Source organism: Balaenoptera physalus (genome assembly GCF_965194825.1).
Source record: "Balaenoptera physalus genome assembly, chromosome: 5".
Lineage (NCBI taxonomy): Eukaryota > Metazoa > Chordata > Mammalia > Artiodactyla > Balaenopteridae > Balaenoptera > Balaenoptera physalus.
Window position 1 is genome coordinate 146,455,251 of NC_138884.1, and position 24,026 is coordinate 146,479,276.

General features: G+C 53.9%; 2 protein-coding genes across 2 annotated transcripts in view; both read left to right on the plus strand.

Moving 5' to 3' along the window:
* Positions 1-695: 695 nt before the first annotated feature.
* Positions 696-7,032, plus strand: LOC309660986 (uncharacterized protein). The gene is made up of 2 exons (XM_082462207.1): positions 696-855; positions 1,171-7,032. Exon 2 carries the CDS (start codon positions 1,223-1,225, stop codon positions 1,949-1,951), a length of 729 nt encoding a protein of 242 aa, XP_082318333.1. The 5' UTR covers positions 696-855; positions 1,171-1,222; the 3' UTR covers positions 1,952-7,032.
* Positions 7,033-10,400: 3,368 nt separating this feature from the next.
* The window catches only part of TBC1D14 (TBC1 domain family member 14), an 89,035-nt gene continuing 75,409 nt past the window's right edge, over positions 10,401-24,026 (plus strand). Inside the window, exon 1 of the mRNA XM_082462223.1 lies at positions 10,401-11,139. Within this exon, the coding sequence (XP_082318349.1) occupies positions 10,418-11,139 (722 nt within the window). The 5' untranslated portion in view covers positions 10,401-10,417. The remainder of the gene's footprint in view (positions 11,140-24,026) is intronic.

Below are 24,026 nucleotides of genomic sequence, written 5' to 3' on the forward strand. Positions count from 1 at the left end.
TTAGTTGGCCTGGGGTGTGGCCTGGGTTTTGAAATTTTCTAAGATCCCCAGGAGATGCTTAAGTGCAGACAAGTTTGGGGAGGCACGGCGCTATGCATTGCGTAACAGCTCGATAAAAGACAACTAACAGAAAAGCCCGTTTTACAGATTAAGAGACTAAGGCCCGGCAGGGAAGACCTCAAAGCGACTTTCCCGAGGCTGTACGTCCCGGGCCCGAGCTCGGAACTTACCCACCTGGCCTCTCGCCTGCGGCCAGGTGGGGGCCGGGCTCTTCCTCCCCGGCACACCTGCTCGAGGGCAGGGGCGCCCATCGATGCGCTCCGCTGCTCGGCTCCCCACGCCTGGTCGCTGCCCGCTCGTGCCCCTTCCCCCTCCCGGGCGCTTCCCACTTCCAAGATGGCCGCGGGTGGAGCCGACCAGGTAAGGAGGCCCCTGATGGGTGTCCACGGGGGATCTGCGGGCATGAAAACCCCCTCAGGCCTCCCTTCGCGGCTCCTCTTGCCCTTCGGGAGAGAAAAGGTCCGGCAACGCCGCTCCGAGGCCCGTGGCGGGCGGGCGAGCGGGCCGGAGGAGGGGCAGCTGGACGAGCGTCCAGCTCGAGGAGCAGCGGCAGCCCGACTGGGCGCGGCAGCCCGGGCGGAAGAGCAGCCCGCGCAGGCAGGGGGCGGGGCGAGGGCGCGCGGGGCGGGGCGAGGGCGCGCGCCGCTGTTGGCTGCGGGCGGCTCGCGGGCACCTGCCGGCCCGGCCTGCCGCCTGCAGCGCCGAGTGTCCTCGCCGCGCAAGTTGCGGGTCCCGCAGGGCCTGGGCTACGGGCCCACGGGCCCCGGGGATGGCGTCGGAGCCGCGCTAACTCCGGTACTGAGGGCCTCCGGCGAGGGCCGGGCCGCGAGGGAGGGAGGGCGCCGGGGCGCGCGGGGCCGCTGCCACCTGCTGCAGCGTCGACCGGAGCGGGGAGGCGGCCTGAGGCGGGGCGGAGCTGGCCGCGCGGGTTTGGGTCCTGCCTGCGCGCCCCCTCGACGCGCGGCCGCCGCTTCCTCCCGCGCCGGGGGAGCGCGTGGGTCACGGGGAGCATCGCGGGGCCCGGGGGCGCTCGGCTCGCCCGCTCCTCGGTGAGACGCGCGCCCCGACCCGCTCCTTTCCCGGAACTTGACGAAAAGTTTTCCCCCTCAGACGCGCGGGGCTCCCGGGCCGGGAGAGGAGCCGGCTCGGCGCCCCCCGACCCATGAGAGCCCCCACGGCGTCGGGGCCACCGAACACCGGGATCCCGCCACTTCGGAGCCCCCCAGCCGCCGGGACCCTGTCCACCTCAGGGTCCCCGACCCCTGGGACCCCCGGCACTTTGCTGTCCCCGACTCGCCGGAGCCCCTCTCCCCACACCTCCGAGCCTCCGACCGCCCGGAACCCCCTCCACCTCTGGGTCCACCTGGCAGCTCCCGACCCCCTTGCTTCTCAGATCCCTGTTCTGGGGCCGCAGACGCCCCCCATTCTCTTGGGACCGCCTACTCCCCAGGCCGGGGACTCCCTTTTGCTTCAGGGGCCCCCGTGCCTGGACTACAGCCCCCCTCAGCCTCGGGGACCCGCGCCTGGGGATGCTTCCCAGCGGGAGGCTGAGGGGCAGGAGCTGCGTGGGGACAGGGAGCTGCCCCGGGGAAGGAGCGGGGGGCTGCGGCCGCCGGGAAGGCTCCTCCTCGTGAGGCCGCAGCGCCGGCCGGCGGACCCCAGACCCCGCGCCTGCGCAGCGGGCCACTGGCAGCGGCGTGTGTTTCAAAGTTGCACAGGCGCCATCTGCTCCAACTTGGACGTGGAAGTGGAAGCTTGGCTTTGGAAAGTTCTGTGGGCAGGAGGCTCCTGGGCACGGACTCACGCCCTTCGTTTACGGGGGAGGGCGGTGTCTTGGGGCCCGTGTCTGCAGGCTGTTGGCACCTCGCTGTTGTCTTGGCCGCCTTTGTAGAGCATGGGTGGCTGCTGGGCACTGTTAGGGGCTGTGCATGGACCAGGCCAGACCTTACAGCAGCCCCTTCCTCTTGCCCGGTTTATCTGGCCAGTACCAACCCGTGTCTCAGGTTTGGGTAGGGCTTCTTCCCGACTTCTTGGCCCCTGTGCCACCTGGGTTGCTCCTCCCTCCCACCCCCAACCAAGGCTGTCTTACTCCTGTCTTGGTGGTGGTATGTTTGACCCCTTGAGACTGTGGGCTCCACCTGATTTCCAGCCCTCGTGAGAACCTGGCATGTTCTTGGGGCTCAGGGTTACTGAGTGAATGCACCCTTTGAGACACATCGAGGGCGGTCAGGTAACCGGTTCAGGGTCACCCAGCTGGAGAGAGGCAGGGACGACATTCACACTGAGGCAGGTCACGGGGCCAGGCTCCGCTCATCTCGGTGTCCTTCACGGCCCCAGCAGGTCCTGGCAGGTCCCTGCTCAGCACTTCGCGTGGCGCCCAGCTGGGCTTGCTCCATGCTCGCGAGACTGAGTTTCTGCAGTCTGCCCCCAGCCCACCCTCTCACGCTCCGCATCAGGGCCGCCTCACCTGGCCCCCGCGGATCCCTGCAGTTCCCCTCAGGCACCCTCTCTCTACTTCTCCGCCCCTCCGCCCTTCCACTTCTCCATCTCCCCCTCCCACTGCCCTACTCCCCTCTGTCCAGCGGGTGAATTCCTGCCCATCATACCTCCACTTCCTCTTGCTTGTGCTCTGCTGAAGACCTCTCAACAGAGAGGACACAGCTTACCAGAGCAACGTGTTTAAGAATCTGTCTTCCCTGTTGGTCCGAGCTTCTGACTGTCACGTCCTCACCCTCGGCACAGAGGATGCCTGCCCAGCATGCCGTGGGTGCTTGCAGAGCTTTGAGACCTTGGAGAAGATTTGTCATCACACTAGACATTTATACCTAATATGTAAAAGAGGATTTTAGGAAAATGGGTACGTGTTGTCTGTTAATGTTTGCTGTAGGGAGGGTATAAAGTTTCTAGGGTCTGGGTTTGGAATTCTAGATTGTCAAGTTGGAAGGACCTCGGGTAGCTTGGCTGGGCTAATTAATCACCTCATTTGACAGATGGGGAAGCTGAGGCCCAGCGCTCAGTCAGTGCCGCAGCGGAGGTGCAAGGAGAGATGCTGGTGACAGGGGGAAGCCGTACAGTGAGGCTGTGCAGACTGGCTGTGTCTGGGCTTGCTTATGCAAATGAGTTGCTAAAATAGGGGGCCTGAGCTGGCTGGCCGTGTCGGGTGCCCGGGGAAGAGTGATGCCAGCCAGCATCTTCCAAGGCACGATTCTAAAGGCTTTATGTGGATTTCTTCCCCCCATCTTGTCAACTGCCTAATGAAATAGAGTCTCTTATTGTCCCCCTCTTACTACGTGGAAATCGAGGCACAGAGAAGTTAAACTAGTCCAAGGGCACACAACTGCTAGGCGGAGGGGCCAGGATTTGAACCTATGCGGTCTGCCTCCAGAACCTGCATTATTTTTTCCCCTTGTGTATTTTAGTTTTAAAACTTTTCTATTGAAGTCTAACATACATACAGAGAAGTCTAAATATTGTTGTATTTAGCTTATCGATGATCACAAAGTTTAGGGTCTGTACTCTTAAGCACTCCAGCAAGCCATGTTTGGCCTTTGATGTCAGACCCGGTTTGAATCCTGTTTCTCTTGCTGTGTGACCTTGGGTGTGTCACTCAGCCTCTCTGAATCTCATAGTTTCTTGAGTGTACTTGGCAGGCTTGTGATGATTAGAGCATGTGATAGCTCCTAGTATGTTTGGTGTTTGGTAAATATTCAGTAAATTATTTGTCTTATTAATAATTAAGATTATAAATTGTGTTGGCTTTGTTAAGTGGACTATCTTCCGAACCTGTGAATTGCCTCTCGGTCACTTTACAGGTACTTATGATGATTAGTTTTGGTAAATCACTATATGAAGCTGAAACATTTTGGGGTAGAGGGGAAACCTCCCCTGTGCACTGAAAGTCCTTAATTTAAAATGTCCCACCTATGCCTTTTAAACGTCACCACCTTTGGGCGGTGTAAGTTAAATATCTGTTCCTTAGGGTTGGGAAGGAGCCTCTGGGGACCCTCAGCCAGTTTAATGCAAGTTTCTGCCTGGTTTGCTGATGGATGGAAACTTATTGAACTATATCGTGTTGAGTTCCAGGTGCCTCAAAGTTGCCGTGCACCCTCCAGAGGAATATATTGGGCTTCTAGGAAATTCTTTTTTAGGATTGTTTTTATCCTAAAGAATAACTCTTTTAAAAAAAACAAACTACTTTTCTAGTTAACTTTCCCATTCTGTGGTTTTTTTTTTTTTTTTTTTTGGCTGTGCCGCGTAGCATGCGGGGTCTTAGTTCCCTGACCAGGGATCAACCCCCCCCCAACCCCCCGCAGTGGAAGCATGGAGTCTTAACCACTGGACCGCCAGGGAAGTCCCGACTTTCCCTTTCTATGTAATGCACATTAATCCATTATTTTAGGCCGCTTGTGCAGCAGTGGAAAGAGTAAGCACCTTTCCAGGTGTAGGATCCAGGTCCGCCCCAGCAGGACCACTTCATTCTGCGTTCCATCTGCGCCTCGGTCTTGTCTGTGAGATGGTGATGACGGTGTCCTCAGCTCTGGGAGTTGCTGGGGAGGTTACACAGATCATAGATGGTGGGCGTGGACACCAAACACAGTGCCCAACGTGCCACGTGCACCGGTGAGCAGAGGCAGCTGCTTGTGTTAATTGTTAATGCCGAGGTGCCTGAGATCCAGAACGTCCTATGCCTTTCTTTCCAGGCTCTTTTCTGCCTAAGCCAGGACTTGAATTAAAAAGAGAAAGAGACTCACAGTGGTTGGTGCTTGTGAGCCCTCTACACAAATGTCTGATTCTCTTGGGAGATGTCTCATAGGTCAGTGGGTTGTCCTTGGTGTTTGGTCCAGGCTTGAGGTGAAGGCCTGGGGGAGCCACTCCTGTGGGGAGTCTGGCGGTCCCAGCAGCATCCTCACCAGGAAACGTGAAGGACCCCTGAGAGGCCTTCTGGAGGGTGACGCAGGTGTTGGAGAGAGAAGACTCAGGTGGGACCCTCCCTGCAAGACCTTGGGCAGGTCGCTGCCTCTGGCTCAGCCCAGCGTTGTTCCCATCTGTGGAATCCTCTTCTTTCACAGGAGGGATGAGGATTTGAGGAGGTGCTTGATGTCTGCATTAGGGCTGTGAGTAGCAAAGCTTACCAAGGGGCTTTGGGGTCACAGACTTGGGCTCAGGCCCCAGCTGCTGCCACATGAAAGTGGAGGCCTGGGTAAGCTGTGTGCTTCAGTTTCCTCCTCTGTGCAGTGGGGATAATACAGCGCAAAGGGCTGCTGAGGGCTCTGAAACAGAATGGCATGTTAGGAGCTTAGAACAGGGCCTGGTACTCATGAAATTGTAGTTTTATGGCGATGCTCTGGTGTTGTCAGGAGTTGCAGACCTAGTTCCTGCCCTCTTGAAACTTTGGATCTGTGACAGACGTGCCCTCAGGCCATGGCTGATGGAAAGGGGCCGTGTGCGCCTGACTCTTAAGCGGAAGGGTACGGAAAGCAGCGGCAGGCCTGGGTTGACGGGAGGCTTGGCAGCGAAGATGAGCGCACCCTCCTTGGAGGATCAGGGAGGGTGGCGTCGTCCCCGTGCTGACGGGGGTGCCACAGAGGAGCTGGGACGAGGGAGGCTGTGTATAGCACGCGCCCCATGGGCAGGAAGGAGCCACGGGAGATGAGTGCAGAGGATGTCTGCCTGGATGGGCAGAATTATCTCTCCCTGAAGCCACCAGTGGGTGGACTTGTTTTCCCCTGGGACCCTAACTAAATCATTTAGTTTTGGTTTCATAGACTGTTTCTTTTATTTATGAAGACTTGGTCAAGACTTAGTCCCATTACTTTTGAAGGAGGAGAAAATTAAATTGTTGCTTCAAGATGGACTTGTTTTCCAAAGCCTTATTCAGAGTCACTGGCAGAGCTGCTCTCCACTCTCTGACTTGTATTAAACTAAAGACGGGCCCCTGGGAGTGAAGGTTGTTTCAGTCTCTTGGGCACTTTTCCTCTTTGCCTCCTGCAGAACTCAGTTTTGTGGCAGGTAAATAAAATTCAGGTGGCCTTGCCGCCTGGAATAAAAAGTCTTCCTCTTAGCTGTGCGTTATGTCTCGTGTGTTTCTCTCCTCCGGGCGGTGATGGCTGCTCTTCATCAGACTTGGATCTGGTGCCGGGCTGTGCCTGGGTGACTCTGAGAGCCCAGGTCGCATGCTGTGGCGGCCACTGTGCAGGGCGTCGTGTGAGACTTTGGGAAACAACCGCAGAGGGAAATTTCGTTTTGCTTTCCTGAGCCGTCAGGTGTTGACAGTGTTCCTCGCCGGCTAGTCTAGCGGCGGGTACGGCGCACAGGGCGGTCACCGCTCACCTGCCGGGTCTGCTGTCTGCACGCGCTGCTGGGAGCGCGATGGATTTTCTTCCTCTTCTGTGACCTCCCCTGCTCACCTTGTTCTTGAAACACAACCCAGCTCTCAACAGATGTTTCTTGGATGGATTGCCCCTGAAACCTGCCCACAACTAGAATGTAGTTGTTAGTAATAATTAATTCAGCAAATAGAATTTTTTTTTTTTTGGCTGCACTGCGCGGCATGTGGGATCTTAGTTCCCCCACCAGGAATTGAACTTACGCCCCCTGCAGTGGAAGCGCGGAGTCTTGACCACCGGACCGTCACCAGGGAAGTCCCGCAAATAGATTTTTTAATCCTTAACCGTGCTAGGCATTTGACCAGGCAGTGGTATCCAGAAACTGTTAGCATGTGCCCACCTGAAGCTTAGGAGCCAGGGGAGAGAGATACGGAAACTGCTGTAGGTGGGGTGTGGCCGCAAGGAGCTCAGGAGGAAGGAGGGCCTGCAGCCTCCTGGGAGAGTTGAGGAAGCCTTCTCAGAGGAGCGGCCTTGGAAACGTGCTGTGTCTCCTTGTGGCACACGCTCCCAGATCCCCAGGGGCGCTGATGGCAGAGCCGGGGAGAGTACCTGCGGCAGTGGCGCAGGACGGCTGCGTGTTGAGAGAGGTGAGGGTGACAGCATGAGGCTGGTGTGGCTGGCAGGGATGGATCCAGAGGGCCCTGGGCCGGCCTGGGGAATTTAGGCTGACTCTGTCTTTAGAAAACGTGTGATTTGGAGGCAGGCCATCCGCAGCTGGTCTCCTGGCTGGCTTCCAGAGTTCACCCTGCCGCCTCTCTTGGAAGCACCCCCTTTGTGCAGCCTCCCCCCGCCGGGCCCCGTTGGAAGGCAGGTGCTCTGGAGTGCGGCTTCTGGTTTTATGGCACTGGTAGCACCAGGTGAAAGGGCTTGAGGACAGGTGGCCTTGGCCCTTGCGGAGTTTGGTCTTAGAGTATGTTGCAAGGGGAAGTACTTTTTCCCTTTTAGGTTTATTTCTCTGAAGGCTGTTCTCTGAGGCTGTTCCTCAAGTTTAAGGAACTTAAGCTGGGCTTGGAACCATCGGAGGCCTCAAAGGTCCCTCAGCTTCTCCCTAGAAGAGGCCCTCGGGCTTCTCTCTGTGGCCCCAAGGCAGAGGAGAGAAGACGGAGGACGAGGCCACCGCCAAGCGGCTTTGGACTCTGTCCGACCTTGTTTCTTTCTTTCCTGTGCTTCCATCTTGGCGACTCAGAGGAGAAGGGGTCCTTGGGTTCACATAACACACTTGTTCCATGTTGCTGCCTATTCTCGTGTCAAAATTTCAGTTTAAATTCAGTGTTTTTTTTTCAGGTACTTCAGTTCTTTATGTGGCTGAAGTGGAGGAAATTCACATTTATTGGGCACCTGCTGTGTGTCAGGTACAGACAGGTATGCCGGTGCTTCACCAAACCTCATTTCATTTATCCTTAGCCAGCCTGTGAGGTGTATGGTAACGCCCCCTTTTCCTCCTGGGGAGGAGGGAAGTTGAGGCTCAAAAAGGTTTGAGCATCTCCCCAGCTAGTAAGTGCCAGGGCCAGAATTTCAGCTGGGGCTGTCAGAGGGTCTCAGCTCTGCTTACTGTGTTTTTCCTCTTGTGTTTATGGATTTTTGCCAGTTTGACCAGTTGGTGTGTTGATGGTATTTGGATAATTTTCATTACCTTTGACATTGCCAAAGATTAGCTCTTAACTATGTGCTAAAAATGTTTCTTACTGGATTTTTCTCTTAATTAAAAAACAAGAAAAGTAGAACTTCCAAATTGGTGTACAGATTTGTCTTCCTGTGTCTTCCCGTTGTGAATCCTGTTGTTTCACAGCATAGTTTGGTTCGGGAGTTTTCCCAGCACAGGGTTCCAGAGACAGTTTGCTGTGGCCTTGCCTGGGAGGAACTCCTGGCTGGGGACTCAGGGTAGGGGCCGCAGCCCAGGAAATTCAGGGCAGTGTGAACTGCAAAACAGTTAAGACAGGTTCCCATGTGGTGAGGTGATGCCCAGATCCTTTCCGAGGATGAACTGAGTTTTTGCTCTGTAGGTTAGGGAAGCACTTTATTTTGTGCAATACCTTTATAATCTCATTTTTGTATTAAGCTCTAATTTTGCTTGTTTTGTTTTGGTGTAGTTCTACCTTCCAAGAAAAATTGATAACCAATTAGTATGACACCATGATTAAATAACCCTTCCTTACTCACTGGGTCATATTTCAAGTTTTTATACATAGTTCAGTCTATTTCTGAATTCGGCAATTGAATTCATTCCTTCTTATTTCTGTTTTTGCTCCAGTGCTGCACTGTGTGACTGGTTCCTTCAGTGTCTGGGAGGGAGGGAGATTACCCCTCCCCCGTTTTCTGCTTTTAATGAATTTGCTTTGGCCGTGTTGACAGTGAGAGGCAGGCCAGGCTTCCTGAAGGGGAGCGGGAAGCTCATTGCAAAAGCTAAAATAACACCCGAAAGGGAGTGGTTATCAGTGTTATTGCCAGGCTTCAGACCTTCAACTGTTTGCTATTTTATGATAGCAGCTACTAGCAGTGCCTGCGGTGGGGGCCGCCTGCTGAATGCCTTTCTCATGGCACTTTATTTAATTCTCCCAAGGCAATCTAGGGGAGTTGGGATTAGAACCCAGGAAGGACTGAGCCCAAAGTTCCCTTCTTTACGTGGTTTCTATTCCATGGATCAAATTTGAATGCACCACCAGGTTTCTTTAGTTTTTGATGTTTTAAAAGGACAGGAGAAGGTAATGTAACACACCCTAGGGTTCTCAGTCCACAGGGGACTGTGCTGTCCAGGCTGATGCGCCTCCTACCGCAGTCTTAGGCCAGAGAACCATAGGCGGGGCCTGGGTGTCAGCGGCAGCTCTGACTCTCCTTGCTCAGGTGTTTACTGCAGGTTCATGGCCTTTACTTTTTCCTTGATTGATCATCCGTCTTCACTGAGCCAGCCTTCTGACCTGGGTTTTTATAACCCCAAACTACGCCATTCATCCACTACTATGGCTTATTTTGGGGTCAGTCCTGTAGATCCCAGCTCTGCCGCTAAATAACAATATGATCCTGGACCCATTTCTTTTTTTTTTTTTTTTTTTTGGTTGCGTTGGGTCTTCGTTGCTGCGCGCGGGCTTTCTCTAGTTGCGGCGAGCGGGGGCTACTCTTTGTTGTGGTGCGCGGGCTTCTTATTGCAGTGGCTTCTCTTGTTGCGGAGCACGGGCTCTAGAGCACAGGCTAAGTAGTTGTGGTGCACGGGCTTATTGACTCTGTGGCACGTGGGATCTTCCTGGACCAGGGCTCGAACCCGTGTCCCTTGCATTGGCAGGTGGATTCTTAACTACTGAGCCAGCAGGGAAGTCCCATGGACCCGTTTAACCTGAGCCTCAGTTTCTTCCATGGTAAAGGGGATAATATGCCCTGCCTTGTAGACCTGAGTAAGGTGACTAAAACATTGTGGAGACCCATGGCTAACTTGAATGTGTTTGGGGTAATCTCACTGCACATGGCATACACAGTTCATCTTATTTTCTGTCATAATGAAGGCATCTTGATTTTTATGCTGTCTCAGAACAAGTTGAACCTTGACTTATGTATGGGTTATGAATTCACATACTTTTGACAGAGGTATCCTGTTTATCATTTAAAAAAACATGGAAAACAAAACCCCTTCTCTCTGCCCGGCACAGCCCTCACACTCCCAGTGCTGTCCTGAGGATCACAGATGTGACTGGGGGCAGTGATGGTGATGATAAAGATGGTTATTTTATATATTTTTACTCTAGATGTATCCTTTGTTTGAATTATCTTCCTGTTGTTTTATATCATGATAATATATGTTAAAACTCTAGCTTCTGGACCTGAATTAAAAGTTGTGTATGTAGGACTTTTTTCAAGGATTTCTCTCTTAAAAGGGGTGTCAGAACATTTGAACGTGCGTCAGAGGAATTGCATCTTTGGCTTTTATATTCACTCTCCTAATTTCCATTTTGGTGTTTTTTCTAGTTTTTCCTTGGACCAAGATGACTGATGGAAACCTTTCCACCACTACAAATGGCATAGCCCTGATGGGCATTCTGGACGGTCGACCAGGAAACCACGTTCAGAACCTGCAACACTTGAATCTCAAGGCACCCAGGTCCCTCTCGTTGTCTGAGTACGGGCCCAAGCTGAAACTTGGTGCTTCAGAGGATCGGCACAGCCTTAAATCGGTGGACTCAGGCATCCCTACCCTAGAGATCGGCAACCCGGAACCTGTCCCCTGCAGCGTGGTCCACGTGAAGAGGAAACAGTCCGAGTCGGAGATCATCCCGGAGCGAGCCTGCCAGAGCGCGTGCCCACTGCCTTCCTACGCGCCACCAGCTCCCACCAGTGCCGAGCGGGAGCAGAGTGTGCGCAAGTCCTCCACGTTTCCCAGGACAGGCTATGACTCGGTGAAGCTCTACAGCCCCACCTCCAAAACGCTGAACCGCAGCGACAATGTCTCAGTCTGCAGCGTGTCCAGCCTCGGCACAGAGCTGTCAGCCACGCTGTCCGTCAGCAATGAGGACATCTTGGACCTCGTGGTCACGAGCAGCTCCAGTGCCATCGTGACCCTGGAGAATGACGATGACCCGCAGTTTACTGACGTCACCTTGAGCTCCATCAAGGAAACCCGTGACCTACGCCAGCAGGACTGTGTTGATGAAACTGAGGAGGGGAGGAAATTGAAAATATTGGGACCATTTAGTAACTTCTTTACAAGGTAATGCCGTCTTTATCTCTCTAGAAGAGCCAGGTTATTCAGTTCAGACCAGTGGCGTTGTTGTTCTTGTCTGCAGTGTGTCCTGTGTTTCCTGCCCACAGAGCAGACACTGTCATGCAGATAACTATGCCGTTTCCAGTAGCCCAGAGTCCTGTGGACTTGTGCGGAGGACTGGTGATTCTGCTGTTTGATTCCTCACTGCTGGCTGTCACTTCTGTGTCCCTGTCACTCGCACAGTCTCCTGTCGCTTCCTGGCCTCTGACCTGCTGTGGCTGAGGCTGACCTGTAAGTGACCACTGTTACGAAATCAGCAGCCTTTGTCAGCTTTATCCTCCGAAGGGCCCTTTATGCTGATAACTTGAGTCTCTTGGGCCAAGCGGAGGGTGCTGGCGAGGGTGATATCAGAGTCAGTAATTCCAGCCTCTCCTGGCACACCCCGGGGCTGGCATTTCTGGGTGCCCCTGGACGCGTGCCCTGTGCTCCTGCCCGGCCGTGCTCCTTTGTTCGTGTTCCGGCCCTGGGCCTGCTGCTGAGCTGTGTGCTGTCACTGCACTGCCGCCACACACGTCCCCACCTGTGTCAGGACCAGGCCATGCGCCCCACTCCCCGTGGTGCCCTGTCCCCAGGCGCCGAACCCGGGATGCTGGCGTCCCTGTGTCTCACCTTAAGCCCTGTGCAGCCGTTCCTACAGCCTCTTTTTTGTGCCCTCGTGTTTCCGTTCAACAAGTGTTTTGTGTTTGCGTCCTAGGCTCTGCCCTTGACAGGCAATATAGGAGTAATTCGGTACTGACCTTGGGCAGGCTTGCAGGCTGGGGGTGGTGGAAGTGGACATATCAGTCAGTCACATAGGCAAGCGTGAACTCCCAAACTGTGGAGTGCCGCAGGGAAGGGCCGAGGGCCCTGGAGACTGTGTGCAGAAGGGCCGTCTGCTCCCCAGCAGCTCTCTGGAGGGCCTGGGCCCAGGGCCTGGCAGGTAGGAACGCCGCTGTGGTCCACCTGGCTGCCCCTGTCTGTGCCTGTAGCGGAGCCCGTGTTGGACACTTGGCGGTACGGGTGTCCCTTCGAGGTGGTGGACGTGCTGGCTTGAATCAGCCGGGGGCTTCTGCGGCTGTGGGCGCGCACGTCCACTTACGGCTGCCTCGGCTCACTCATCGGCTGAAGGTGGGGTCGTCTTGGATGAGCCGAGACCAGTCCTGAGTGAGAAGCTCTCCGATGGGGGCTGTGGTTTTATGGGGCACCGCTTCTCTCTGATGCACCCGCCGACAGGTATTGTGCTACTCCCAGGAGAATTCCTGGCCCCAGAACTCAGTGACTCCACGGTTGCCTTCAGTGGGAAGAACCCAAGAACTGTGGGGGAGCCCCACGATCCTCACTGAGGCCATAGCCCTAAAATAGTGCTGCTGCAGATCAGATTTGTGTGGCTGAACTGCTCCCTTTGCTCGGATCAGTGTCTTCAACTTTGCCTGTTGATGAATACCGTCTGGGTGCCTGTTAAATACGGCTCTTCAGGCTCCATCCCAGAACTCCAGGATCAGAATCTCAGGGGAAGGGCTTTGGAGACAGGTTTTTAGAATCACCTGAGGTTCTTGGCAAATTTGGGAAACCTTGCTCGAAAATGGGGGTGGCTGGGAAACAGCATAGAGGAAAGAGCTTAGCTTTGGAATTCAGCAGATCGGCACCCACATTCTAGCTGTGTGACTTGAACAAGTTACTTCACCTCTCTGAGCTTTCTCATCTCATCTCCTAGCCTAGCACAGGATGCCTGTTATGTTGTTGATGTATTGATACTGTGTTTGTACTCTTACCTGCATTGTCCCCATCGTCATTTGCTTTCTGTCTCAGCTTCATCATCTACAAAATGGGTATGATGAGGCCTACTCCTACGGTGGTCAGGGGGACGAAGTGGGCTCACATGTGTGAACCTTAGTACGGACGCAGACAGAGTGAATGTTGAAGCACCCGTTGCTTGTTGTGATGGTCGTGACTGCGTCTTGCTTTGTCTGCTTGCCTTTGTCTTACTGTCTATGTTGGAGCCTCATTTCCTTTGAAAGGAAACACCGTCAATTACTGCAGATTGTTTCTTGAAAATCTTTCTCGGCTTTGTGCCACAGAAATCAAATGTCTCCTCTTTGTTTTATTTCTTAATTCTTGTCTCCTTCCCCTTGTTTTGATGACTGTGACATTATTATTGTGAGCCATTATTAAGTACCTTTGGGAAGCAGGTGGAATATTAATGACAAGTGAATCAAGATGTGTGATATCATGGGCCAAGTGTAGTGAATTTTTTGTCCTAGAGTCTTAAGTGTTAGAGAAGAGTTTCAGTCCATAATTCCTTTGAGGGGAAAAAGGGGGGTTCTGTGCCAAAAATGTCTGGAAGCCACTAAACATTTTACAGGTGAGTTTATAGGCAGGGCCTGGCACACAGCAGGTGCTCTGAGGACGGTGGACCGTGTGAGTTCTTGTTGAGGGCAGGGCTGGGGCTGGAGCTGGTCCTTCGCGGTTCCCAGCCCAGGCTTCTGCGTCATCCCATGTCTCCACTCTGTCCCCTCAACCCAGCGACTCCCTTGGCCCTCGTGCCCGTCTGTTGCCCTTGTCCTCACCGAGTCCGCTTCTAGGGTGTAGAAAGCAGTGTGGGCGGCATCGTGGAAGGCCAGTCTAGGAGAATGGGGCTCAGAGGAAACAGTAGAGGTGGTCAGGGAACTTGTAGCCTGCGGGAGCAGACCTGTTGGTGAACCTGCCTGCTTGATGAGGGTGGCGTGGACGAGTCAGGAGCAGAGGAGCGCCAGGAGGGCTGGCTGAGCCCGGCCACCGCCCCGCGGAAGCCCAGGCCCAGCTCCCGTTTGTGCCTCTGCCCCTTCCTTCACATAGACTGCGGTAATCACCGCTTTTGGAGACTCCGCCCTGAGCTTAGAGATAGTCCCTGCCCTAAGGAGCTCCCTCCAGTGGGGGAGATGGACACACACTGCAGGGGTGGGGGGCACGGCGTCTTGACAGGGGTGTGTGTGTGTGTGCGCGCGAGCACGCGTGCGTGTTGCGGGTACCGAGGTCAGGAGCGCTGGTTCAGGAGTTGGGCTGGCTGGGTTCAGTGTTAGCTGTCCTACTTAATAGCTGTGTGACCATGGGCAAGTTACTTCACCTCCCTGAGCCTTAAATGGGGCATAAAACTACTGTGCGAGGTTAGAGATCAAATAGGTGAAGCATCTAGCACACTTCCTGGCCCTCCGTAAGTAGTAGCTGTCAGTGATTCTAACATAAATATGATCATTTCTAAAAAATATGTTTTCTAAAGCTTTCTGTAGTTCTTATCCCCATATTGTGCTTTACTTTGATCAGCCCAGGATTGGAAAAGATCAGGATTTCTCCACTTTGGCTCTGTTGACATTTGGGGAGGGGTGAGTCTTTGTGGTGGGGGCCGTCCTGTGCATTGAAGGCTGTTTAGCGGCATCCCGGCCTCTACCCACTAGATGCCAGTAGCACCTTTCCAACTGTGACGACCAAAAATATCCTCAGACAGTGCCGAATGTCCCTGGAGGGCTGGGGTGGGGAGATGGGCAAAATCGCCCAGCTGTTGAGAACTGCTGAGCTAGCAGGTTGTAAATGTTGGTATTTAATTGCTTCTTTGAAGGAAATTTACTGGTGTTATATACATATGTATATTTTTTATAAAGTCTAGTTGATTTATAGTATTATATTAGTTTCAGTGATTCAATATTTGAATAGATTTACTCCATTTAAAGTTATTATAGGGACTTCCCTGGCGGTCCAGTGGCTAAGACTCCGCACTCCCAGTGCAGGGGGCCCCGGGTTCGATCCCAAGTCAGGGAACTAGATCCCACATGCCACGACCAAAGATCCGCGTGCCACAGGTAAAGGTCCCGCATGCCTCAACGAAGATTCCGTGTGCTGCGACTAAGACCCGGTGCAGCCAAATAAATAAATAAATACTAAAAAAAAAAAAGTTAATGTAAAATATTGGCGATCTTCCACTAATGTAATATATTTTGAGCAGGTTCCTCATCTTATATAGAAGAGAGGGACTGTGTTCAGGGCTCCTGTGAGCCCAGCGGAGCGTAACAGCCTTTATCTAAAAGGCTGCACAGCAAATATGAGAGGAATTCAGTAACACGCTTGCTTTCCACAGGAGACAGGGTTGGGATTTCTGTGAAGCCCAGGGTTTAAGGCTACTCACCTGCTCCGGGCTGGAAGGTAGTAATTAGCTTTGATCACTTACATCTTCTTTTGCGCAGCCCTTTATTAAGCTCTCAGAAGAGATGACCTGAGTATCCTTTGCTGAGAAGAGATGGTTGAACTGCATCTGAAGGGTGAGAAGGAGCTCGCCAAGCGAAGACGTGGGGGAGAGGGAACAGCTTGTGGACGGCTGGGAGGTGTGGAGCCCCTGGGTGTGTTTAAAGGACTGTAATGAAGCATTTTTCCGGTCCGCTTCCTGACCTGGCTGAGAGCTCCTCGTGGGCACAGTCTGTGTCTGGTTCGCCCTGGCACTGAGTTGTAATTCAAAGACAGAGAGGAGTCGGTGGTTCAGAGCCGGAGCTGCTCAGACCCAGGTTTGAACCTCAGCTCTGCCATTTTTGACCTGTGTGACCTCAAGAAACTTCCTTAACCTCTGTGGTCCCCAGGGTGTACTGGGTGACAGGGGGTTAATTGTACCTCTTGTGAAGAGTTGATGTGGAGGTTGAACGACATCCTACAGGTGAGGCTCTGGGCAGAGCACATACCCAGTCTGAGCAGGTTGGATTCCTGGCCCTGCTCTCTGCTTTTGTTGGGTTTCCCATAAGATTTCACTTTTTTAAAAAGGGTGTATGTGAAAAAACTTGAAACCACTGGCTTAAGAAAAATAAATCTTTAGATGGGCACTTTGACTCAGTGGGAAAGTGCTCAACTAAAATTTTAGTTCCTGTACTGATCTAGGCATTTGGGATTTGATCATTTGAAGGGCGACATGAGCAGTGCTAAGGAACACATCTGCCGCCTGCTTTCTTTTTAGGGAGGTGAGTTAGCTTAGCAACAGGGTGGACGCACTTCAGAGACACATGACAGCCAGAGCCCTTGGCACAGGGAGTAACAGACAATGTCCAGTGCTTGCCGGGTGCCATTCTCAGCACTTCTGAGGGGTCACCTTGTTTAATCTTCAACTACCACACGAGGGAGTGTGGTGTGTTAGATTCGATGGGCTGGCTTGTTCATCCTTTTAGGGGCCTTTCCTGCACTGTGGAGCCAGAGAGTTAAAAATGTGTGTTTCCCAGAGTTGCTTGCAGCCAGGGTTCTAGGCATGAATTAGGTCCCGTTGATGAAAGATTGGAGGCAGAAGTCAGGCGGAGCCCACGTTTCTTCCCCTTTTGGCTGTTTTCTGCTGTTGAGTGATGTCGCAGAGATGCGAGGCTGCCCTGCAGCGTCCCCCCTGTGTCCCTCTCCTGAATCTGTAGAGGCAGCTGCGGTGGAGGAGGTGGCTGCGTCCTGCATCCCAGGGTTGAGAGGAGTTGTGCTGGCTTCCTGATCCTGCTGCATTCTGGAATTCCATTCCATTCCAGTGGCACTTCAGATGTGGCCGCTCCCCTGGTGCGTCAGTTCTGTATCGTTCAGGGAGCCGTTCCTGGGGGCCCAGTTTAGAGGCGCCTACCTCAGCTCTTAGGACGATTTTGAAATCATCTAATTCCTTGAGTTAAATCCCTTTCTGCTTAAAATTCCTAGAGTGGGTTCTGTATGCTGCACTGAAAGCTGATGGATTCAGGTAAGTACCGTAATAATTCTCATTTATAGGTGAGGAAGCTGAGGCAAGAGGTGGTCAAGTAGCTTGCAAGGGATACAAAGATGATACGGGGTTTGGGACTCTGAACTTAGGTTTCTTTTCTGGAAAACAGAAATAAGTTCATGCTTCAAAGGATTAAATGGGGAGGAAATGTACATGGATGGGAAGCACCCAGCACATGGCAGGCATATTAATGTCTAATTTATTTATTTGTTTATTATTTTTTTGCCTGACTGTAGTTTTCTACTGCTTTGACCATTTTAGAATTAGCATCAGTGAATTGAGGTATAACATTGTAACTGTGAATCTTCTGTAAAAATGTGCTTGCCGATATTCTTGGTGACTTTGACCTGGCATTAGTGATACACAGAAAACACCTGCTGTATATCTGAGCTGCTGGGGTGTGCGTATGTGTACACACATGCACCGCTGTGATACCTGGAAGGAGCACTGATTGGTCTTCTCTTGATCTGCCTGTTTGCTGGCGTGTGGTCTTGGGTAAGCCATCCACTCAGCCTCTCTGGGGCTTAGTGTCCTTGTCTGCAAAATGAGCTGAGGGTGTCCTCCTCTGAGTTGTGAAGATGAAAGGAGGGACCTGATCAAGGTGTTGAGCTCAAGTGCCAGGCGAGAAGATACGAAGATGGGCAGACACAGCTGGAGGCGGCTGTGCAAATCCCTATACTATGCCGTGTGATGAGGGTTTGAAAAGAGGTACGAGCACAGCAGCAAATGCCCTGGGGAGGTCCAGAAAGAAATACAGGGCTGACATGCCAGCAGGCCTTCAAAAGTGTCTTCCGTGTGCACAAGGTTGAGACAGTGTTTCTTCGTCAAAGTCACAGGAGCAGGGAAAAGCTCAGCATTTCTGGGAAAGCACCGTAGCAGGAGGTGCTCAGGATGGAGAGCAGAGGTGGGAGAGGAGATGGAAAGGTGGGCAGGAGCTCATATTGGGCGGGACCTTTAGGACCACATTTAGGCTCAAAGCACTCAAAGCACGTTAAGAGCCACACAGAGTAAGATGCAGGTCTGCCCAGGAGCTGCCTTGACAAGAAGGGTTGAACCTGGTTAGAGGAGGGGCTCCCCTTGGGGGAGGGAGTAGCTGCCCTGTTCTGAGCACACCGGGCGCTTCACTGTCTCCCTCAGGTGCTTCACTCTCTCCCTCAGGCGTTTGTTTGTTTCACAGCCCTTCGAGTAGGGATTGTGACCTTTCACTTGTCCAACTCCAGAGTCCGTCAGCCCTGCCCCTTGTCACGTGTGTGTCGTGATCAGAAAGGGGAGGGGGGACTTGGGCAGGGAGGGCAGGAGGAGAGGAGCTGAAGGCAGAGGTGCGTGGAGATTCTGCAGGCCAGACCAGCAGAGACTAACCCGGGTGGGTCGGGGGGCAGGGCTGCGGGACTTCCTCAGGGCACGGGAGCTCCTGAGGGGGAGGAGGGCGACGTGGGCAAGCAGGTGGAGAATGCCTTTCCTGGGTGTTCCAAAACGTGGCATGGGGCTGGGGTCAGCTCCGAGTCCTGAGGCTTGCTGGCTCGGGGGCGGGAGGTGGGGGGGGCTGCGGCAGAGCAGGGTCAGTGACAGGTGCCGCCTTGGTCTTGAGCGCAGGAGGAGCAGGAGGGTTTTAGCAGGCAAGGACCCCAGTAGGGTGGTTCTGTTGTCCCTAAGAGAGATCTGTGAGGTGTCTCCGTTACTCCGAGTGCTGCCCTTGCTGTGTGCCTTGTTTTCACAGGCACACGTTTACCCTGGGGCTTCTGACCCTGTTTTGAAACCCGCACCCCAGGGTTTTCAGTGCCTCCCATGTGAATTCTTGTACCAGATGGATTTTCAGTAGCTCAGCCCCCTTGATTACGGAATGCCTGCACTTCTTTTCCGACCCCTATTTGCCCAGCTCAGTTCTCACCAACTGTTGTTTAGGCACCTGGGAGGTCATCGGTGACCTTGACTAGAGATGTTTCTCTCTCTCCAGGTGGGCGTCAATTTGAGGTTGTCCTTTGAGTTTGGAGAGGATGCAGCAGATAGTGGCCCTCTGCCGACATGTGACGGGAGCCGCAGGAGGCCGGCTGTCTGTGCTGGACACTTGGGGGAGGTTGGGTGCCCCTGCAGGCGCCGTTTGGAGAGCCCTTCTGTCGGCGATACAGCTGTGCTCAGAAAGAACAGCTGGGTTTGTTGAGGGTGTGTTGCCTCCCTGTGCTTTGCTAGGCTTTGTTTGTTTTCTTTTGGCAGCAAATCTCAGCCATAGTAATTTATTTACTGAGTGCCTGCAGTGTACCAAGCCTTGAGCTAGGTCCTTAATTATGTTTCTCATCATACGTTCTTTCCAGAAATATTTACTGAGCATCCACCATATGCCAAGGCACTGTTCTAGGTGCTTGGGATTGATTTGTGGACCAAACAAAGACCTTTGTCCTCAGAGAGCTTACATTCTAGTGGGGGGAGGCAGATAATAATCACCATTAATAAATAAGTGAAGCATATATGTTGGCAGTGATGAGTGCTGGGAGGAAAATGAGAGAATAGAGGTGGTAAGAGGGGCAGGGGGACTGGAGAAGGCAGGTCAGGTTTGCCCACCAAAGCAGTGCCCATCAGGTGAATGAAGAGGAGAGGTTTAAGCAAAGACTTGAAGCAGGTAAGGAAGTTCACGGAGCAGATGCCTGGGAGAGGAGCACCTCAGGCCCAGGAAGGGCACAGGCAGGCCTGGAGCAATGAGGAGGGGGCTGAGGTCAGTGGGACCAGGTCCCGTGTGGGCCTGGAGGCTGCTGTAGGTGGTGACGGAGGAGTCTGGACTTGGGGAGTTGGGTCTGAGCAGGGATGCGAGTTTGGAGTTGTTGGCACTGTAGGGGGTTTGAGACAAGGTGAGGTCACCAAGAGGAAGGAGAAGTGAGCCTGAGGCACGGAGCGCCGAGAGGCCTGCGGAGAGGAGGAGCCCCGCGGGAGGTGGGCCGGGGAGGTGGAGGAATGGAGTGCAGTAGCCCGGGGAAGCCAGGCGCAGACGGGGCGTCGGGGTGGGGTATGATCGGCTGGGCCGAGGGTGCTCGAGGGTCAGGGGAGATGAGGACAGACAGGTGACTTTAGCGAAGGGACCTTGGCCAGAGCTGTTCTAGTGGAGCCGTGCAGGGCCAAGCATAACTGGAGCAAAGTTAAGGGAATGGGAGGAGGGAAGCTGGAAGCGGCGAGCACAGGCAGTTCTTCTGGTGGGTTAGCTGCATCGAGGGCAAAGAAAGGGGGTGATAGTGAGGATAGGGAGGAAGAAGTGGTGTGAGCCTTCTTCTTTTTTAAGATTGGAGGAAGAAATGGTGTGAGCTTGCTTCTTTTTTAAGATTGGAGAAATCCTTTTGTTTTTGTTTTTGTTACTGTTTTTGTTTACTGTGAAGTGAAAGAGTAGAAGTTGAACATACCAGAGAGAGGAGAGAATTCTGGAGCATTGTCCTTGAGTTGCCTCTGCCGGAGTGGGATCTGGGGCTCAAATAGAGAAATTGGCTTTGGCCGGGTGGCATCATCTAGATAGACAGGCGGCGGAGCAGAGTGTGTGGGCACAGATGCTGGAGGCCAGATGTAGCCATAGGAGACTGGAAGTCCTCTCTTTTTCAGTGCATAGAGACTACTTTATTGTTTTTAATGCTGCTTCATTGTTTTTTGTGTGTGTGTGTGAATATAGATTCTAATCAACATATTTGCTTTTTAAAAGGTAGACTTTATTTTTTAGAGCAGTTTTAGGTGCGCTGCAGCATGAAGCGGAGTTCCCATATATCTCCTCGCCCGGCACCTGCGCAGCCCCCCACCGTCAGCATCCCCGCCAGAGTGGTACCTTTGTTGCAGTCAGTGAGCCTGCGTTGATACTGGGTTGGTGATAAAGTTCGTTCTGGTTTTTCCATAACATTTTACGGAAAAACCCGAATAAACTTTATGGCCAACCCGACAGATACATCATTATCACCCAAAGTCCATAGTTTACGTGAGGGTTCACTCTTGCTGTTGTACGTTCCGTGGGTTTGGACAAGTGTGTCATGACATGTATCCACCATTATAGGATCAGACGGAGTAGCTGCACAGCCCTAGAAATCCCTTTGCTCCGCCTCGTCATCCCTCCCTCTCCACTAACCCCCGTGACTGCTGATCTTTTTACTGTCTCCATAGTTTTATCTTTTCCAGAATGTCGTATCATCAGGATCATACAGAACGCAGCTTTTTCAGATTGGCTTCTTTCACTTAGTGATATGCGTTTAAGGTTCCTCCATGGCTTTCAGCGCCTTGCTGGCTCATCTCATTTTAGTGCTGAGTGACAGTCACTGTCTGGATGGACCACAGTTTATTTATCCCTTCACCTACTGAAGGACATACTGGTTGCTTCCAAGTTTTGGCAATTCTGAATAAAGTTGCTGTAAGCATGCGCGTGCAGGTTTTTGTGTGGATGTAAGTTTTCAGCTCCTTCTGGTGAATACCAAGGAACCCAGTTGCTGGTAAGAGTATGTTTAGTTTTGCAAGAAACTGCCACACAGCCTTACAGCGTGGCTGCAGCATTTTGCGTTCCCAGCAGCAGCAGCGAGAGTTACTGTTGTTCCACGTCTTCACCAGCATTTGCTGTTGTCAGTGGAATTCTCTTTCTGTTGCATCGTTTTCTTGGTGAAGTAGGAAGCAAGATCCTCAGCTGACAGTGAGGGTGGGGACGGAGGAGCAGGGAAGAGGTGTGAACGCCATCCAGGTGTGTGGGAGAATAAAGGGCAGGGCAGGGCAGTGCGACTGCGGGGGCGTCAAGGGTCTGGCCCGTGACTGGAGAAGCTGTGCCTCTTCCCCCGTGTGTTCCCTGCACGGGTGCGCACGTGGGGCAGGGGTGTAGTTTCGCTGAGTGGGTCCAGTGAAGTGAGAGGCAGGCAGGGGAGCCAAGGGTATGTGTAAGAGTGTGACCTGGCCTTTAAGCTGAGCCAGGGGTAGGGGGTGTCTGGAGGGTGAGGGGCAGTGAAAGGAGGAAGGCTCAGCAGAGACTCCGGTGGGCGGGGAAATTAGAGGAGCCAGTTGGAAGGACGCAAGGCTCGAGGTTGGTGGGGTGTCTTCACCTCGTGAGCAAGCAGGCTTATGGTCACACGGCTAGGTGGCAGTGGGGCTTGGAGGGGGTCAGCCTGCCTCCTCCGCAGCCCCAGTCTGTCTGCTCTACTCTGGGCCACCACGTTGTTAGAGCTCTGTCTGATGACTCTGGTCAGGGAATGTTGAAGAAAGGCGGTGAAGTGCCTTCATCCTGCTCCTCTTGCGTGCTGGGTAGGGAGAGGAGGGCAGTGGTTCTGTCCCAGGGACATTGTCATGATTGGCGCTGCTCTGGTGGGCTGGCCATGGCTATAAGAAAACCCCCATTTGTGAACAGCACCCCATCCTTAGGGAGACGCTGGCCTGGGGTGCGGGTCCCGTGTTTGGGGCCGGGGGAGAGCCGTGGTAAATAGCACTGAATGGGCCGTGTGGCTCCCCCTTCCGCGGGGCTCACTGCAGGCCCCACTGCTAAGGAGCTGCATGGGACAGTGGTGCCCTGCTCTGGGGCTTTGTGCCCTGGAGTGGCCGCCCAGGCCAGGATAGCAAGAGGGGAAGGAAATGCCACAAAGAAAGGTCTGCGAGGAACGTGACCGTTGTCGAGCTGGACGCGAGGTGTCCCTTCTTCTTCTTCAGTCCTTGGTGTGCAGGGGACTCCACCCTCGCTCCAGCTGGCCGCCCGTGCCTTTGTGTTGATGTTCCTCTGGCCCTCCGTGTCCAGGCCCAGGCCTGCTCGCTCAGGGACACCTTCTCCGTGCTCCTCTGAGGCTCTGCACCCTGAAGCGTTCCTGTAGATGCTTAGCCACTGTCAGGAGGCGCCGGTCCAGCCTCCACGTGGGGACCAGCCTCACGGGCCTTCTGTGTGCCCCGAGGAGCCCGTGTTCACACAAGAGGGGGGCTCACGGAAGATACTGGGGGCCGGGGAGCTTGTGTGCGTCATCGCAGCTGCCCGGTGCTGGGGCTTTGGCTGCCCTCCTCCTGGTGGGCCCCATCTCCTGGCTGTTCCAGGTCTGTGGATGCCCCCCTTCCCCCCGCAATAGCACTTCCCAGAATGTCTGTCGGGGCCACTCAAGGGCAGCATGGGGACTGCACAAGTAAAGGCCTGGACGTGCAGTGACACAGCAGCGGCTACCCTTTCCCGGGGGGCATGGGCTCAGCTGGAGTGACGTGTGGGAAAGGGCAGTGGGAACCTGATTGAAGCCCTCCCAGACGTCAGGTGGTGGCCTCTTCCTCAGAGCTCTGCCGCCTACCCCCTCCGCACCTGTGGCAAGTCGCTTTGCAGGTGCGGTGTTCCCACGTGTGAAACGGAGAGTTGGGCCAGGCGGTTGACCCAGCGGGAGGAGCTGTCTTGAATCAGCGTCTCATCTGTGGGCAGCCCCTGCTTTCCTCCCACAGGCTTGCCGACCCCTCCTGGAGTAGGTTCCCTTTCTGCCCCTCACTGCTGCACACGCTTTAAAGGAGAACAATCTACCGAAGGTTCCCAGGGAAGAGCGGAGGGCTCCCAGCTCGTGCTGTTGCTATGGCAGCTGCCATTGTGCAGTGTCATCCGATGGGCTCCCCCCCTCCCCCAGCCTGGGTGCCCCGAGGGACTACATCTCACTCATCCCCTGCTGGCATCTAGTTAGAGCTCAGTAGATGCTTGTCAGATAGTTGAATTCAGATGTCGTTCATTTCCTCAGCGAATAGCTACCCAGGACCTGGTGCTGGGGATGCAGCAGCCGACAAGCCCCTCCCCCAGTAAAAGTACCGAGTGGCACTTACAGTCTGCTGTGGCCTCAGGGTTGCAGGAGGTGCTCCATGTCAGGCTTTCACTGCTGGGGAGAGATCAAAAGCACCGTATTGGGAGAGGGATGAGGGATGGTGCAGGGTCGGGCTGCGGGAGGTTCCGTTTTAAATAGGGAGGTCAAGGAGGGCATCACTGAGCAGGTGACATCTGAGCAGCGATCCGAGTGAGATGAACAAGAGTGTTCTGGTTGAAGGACACGGCAGGTACAGAGGTGCTGAGGTTGGTGGGGACTTGCCGTGTTTCTCTGATGTGTGTGTCTTATGGGCTCCACTGACCTATACCCACCTCCCTGAGAAGCAAACCAGTGGGCTCCACGTCCCTGGTTCCCCGGCA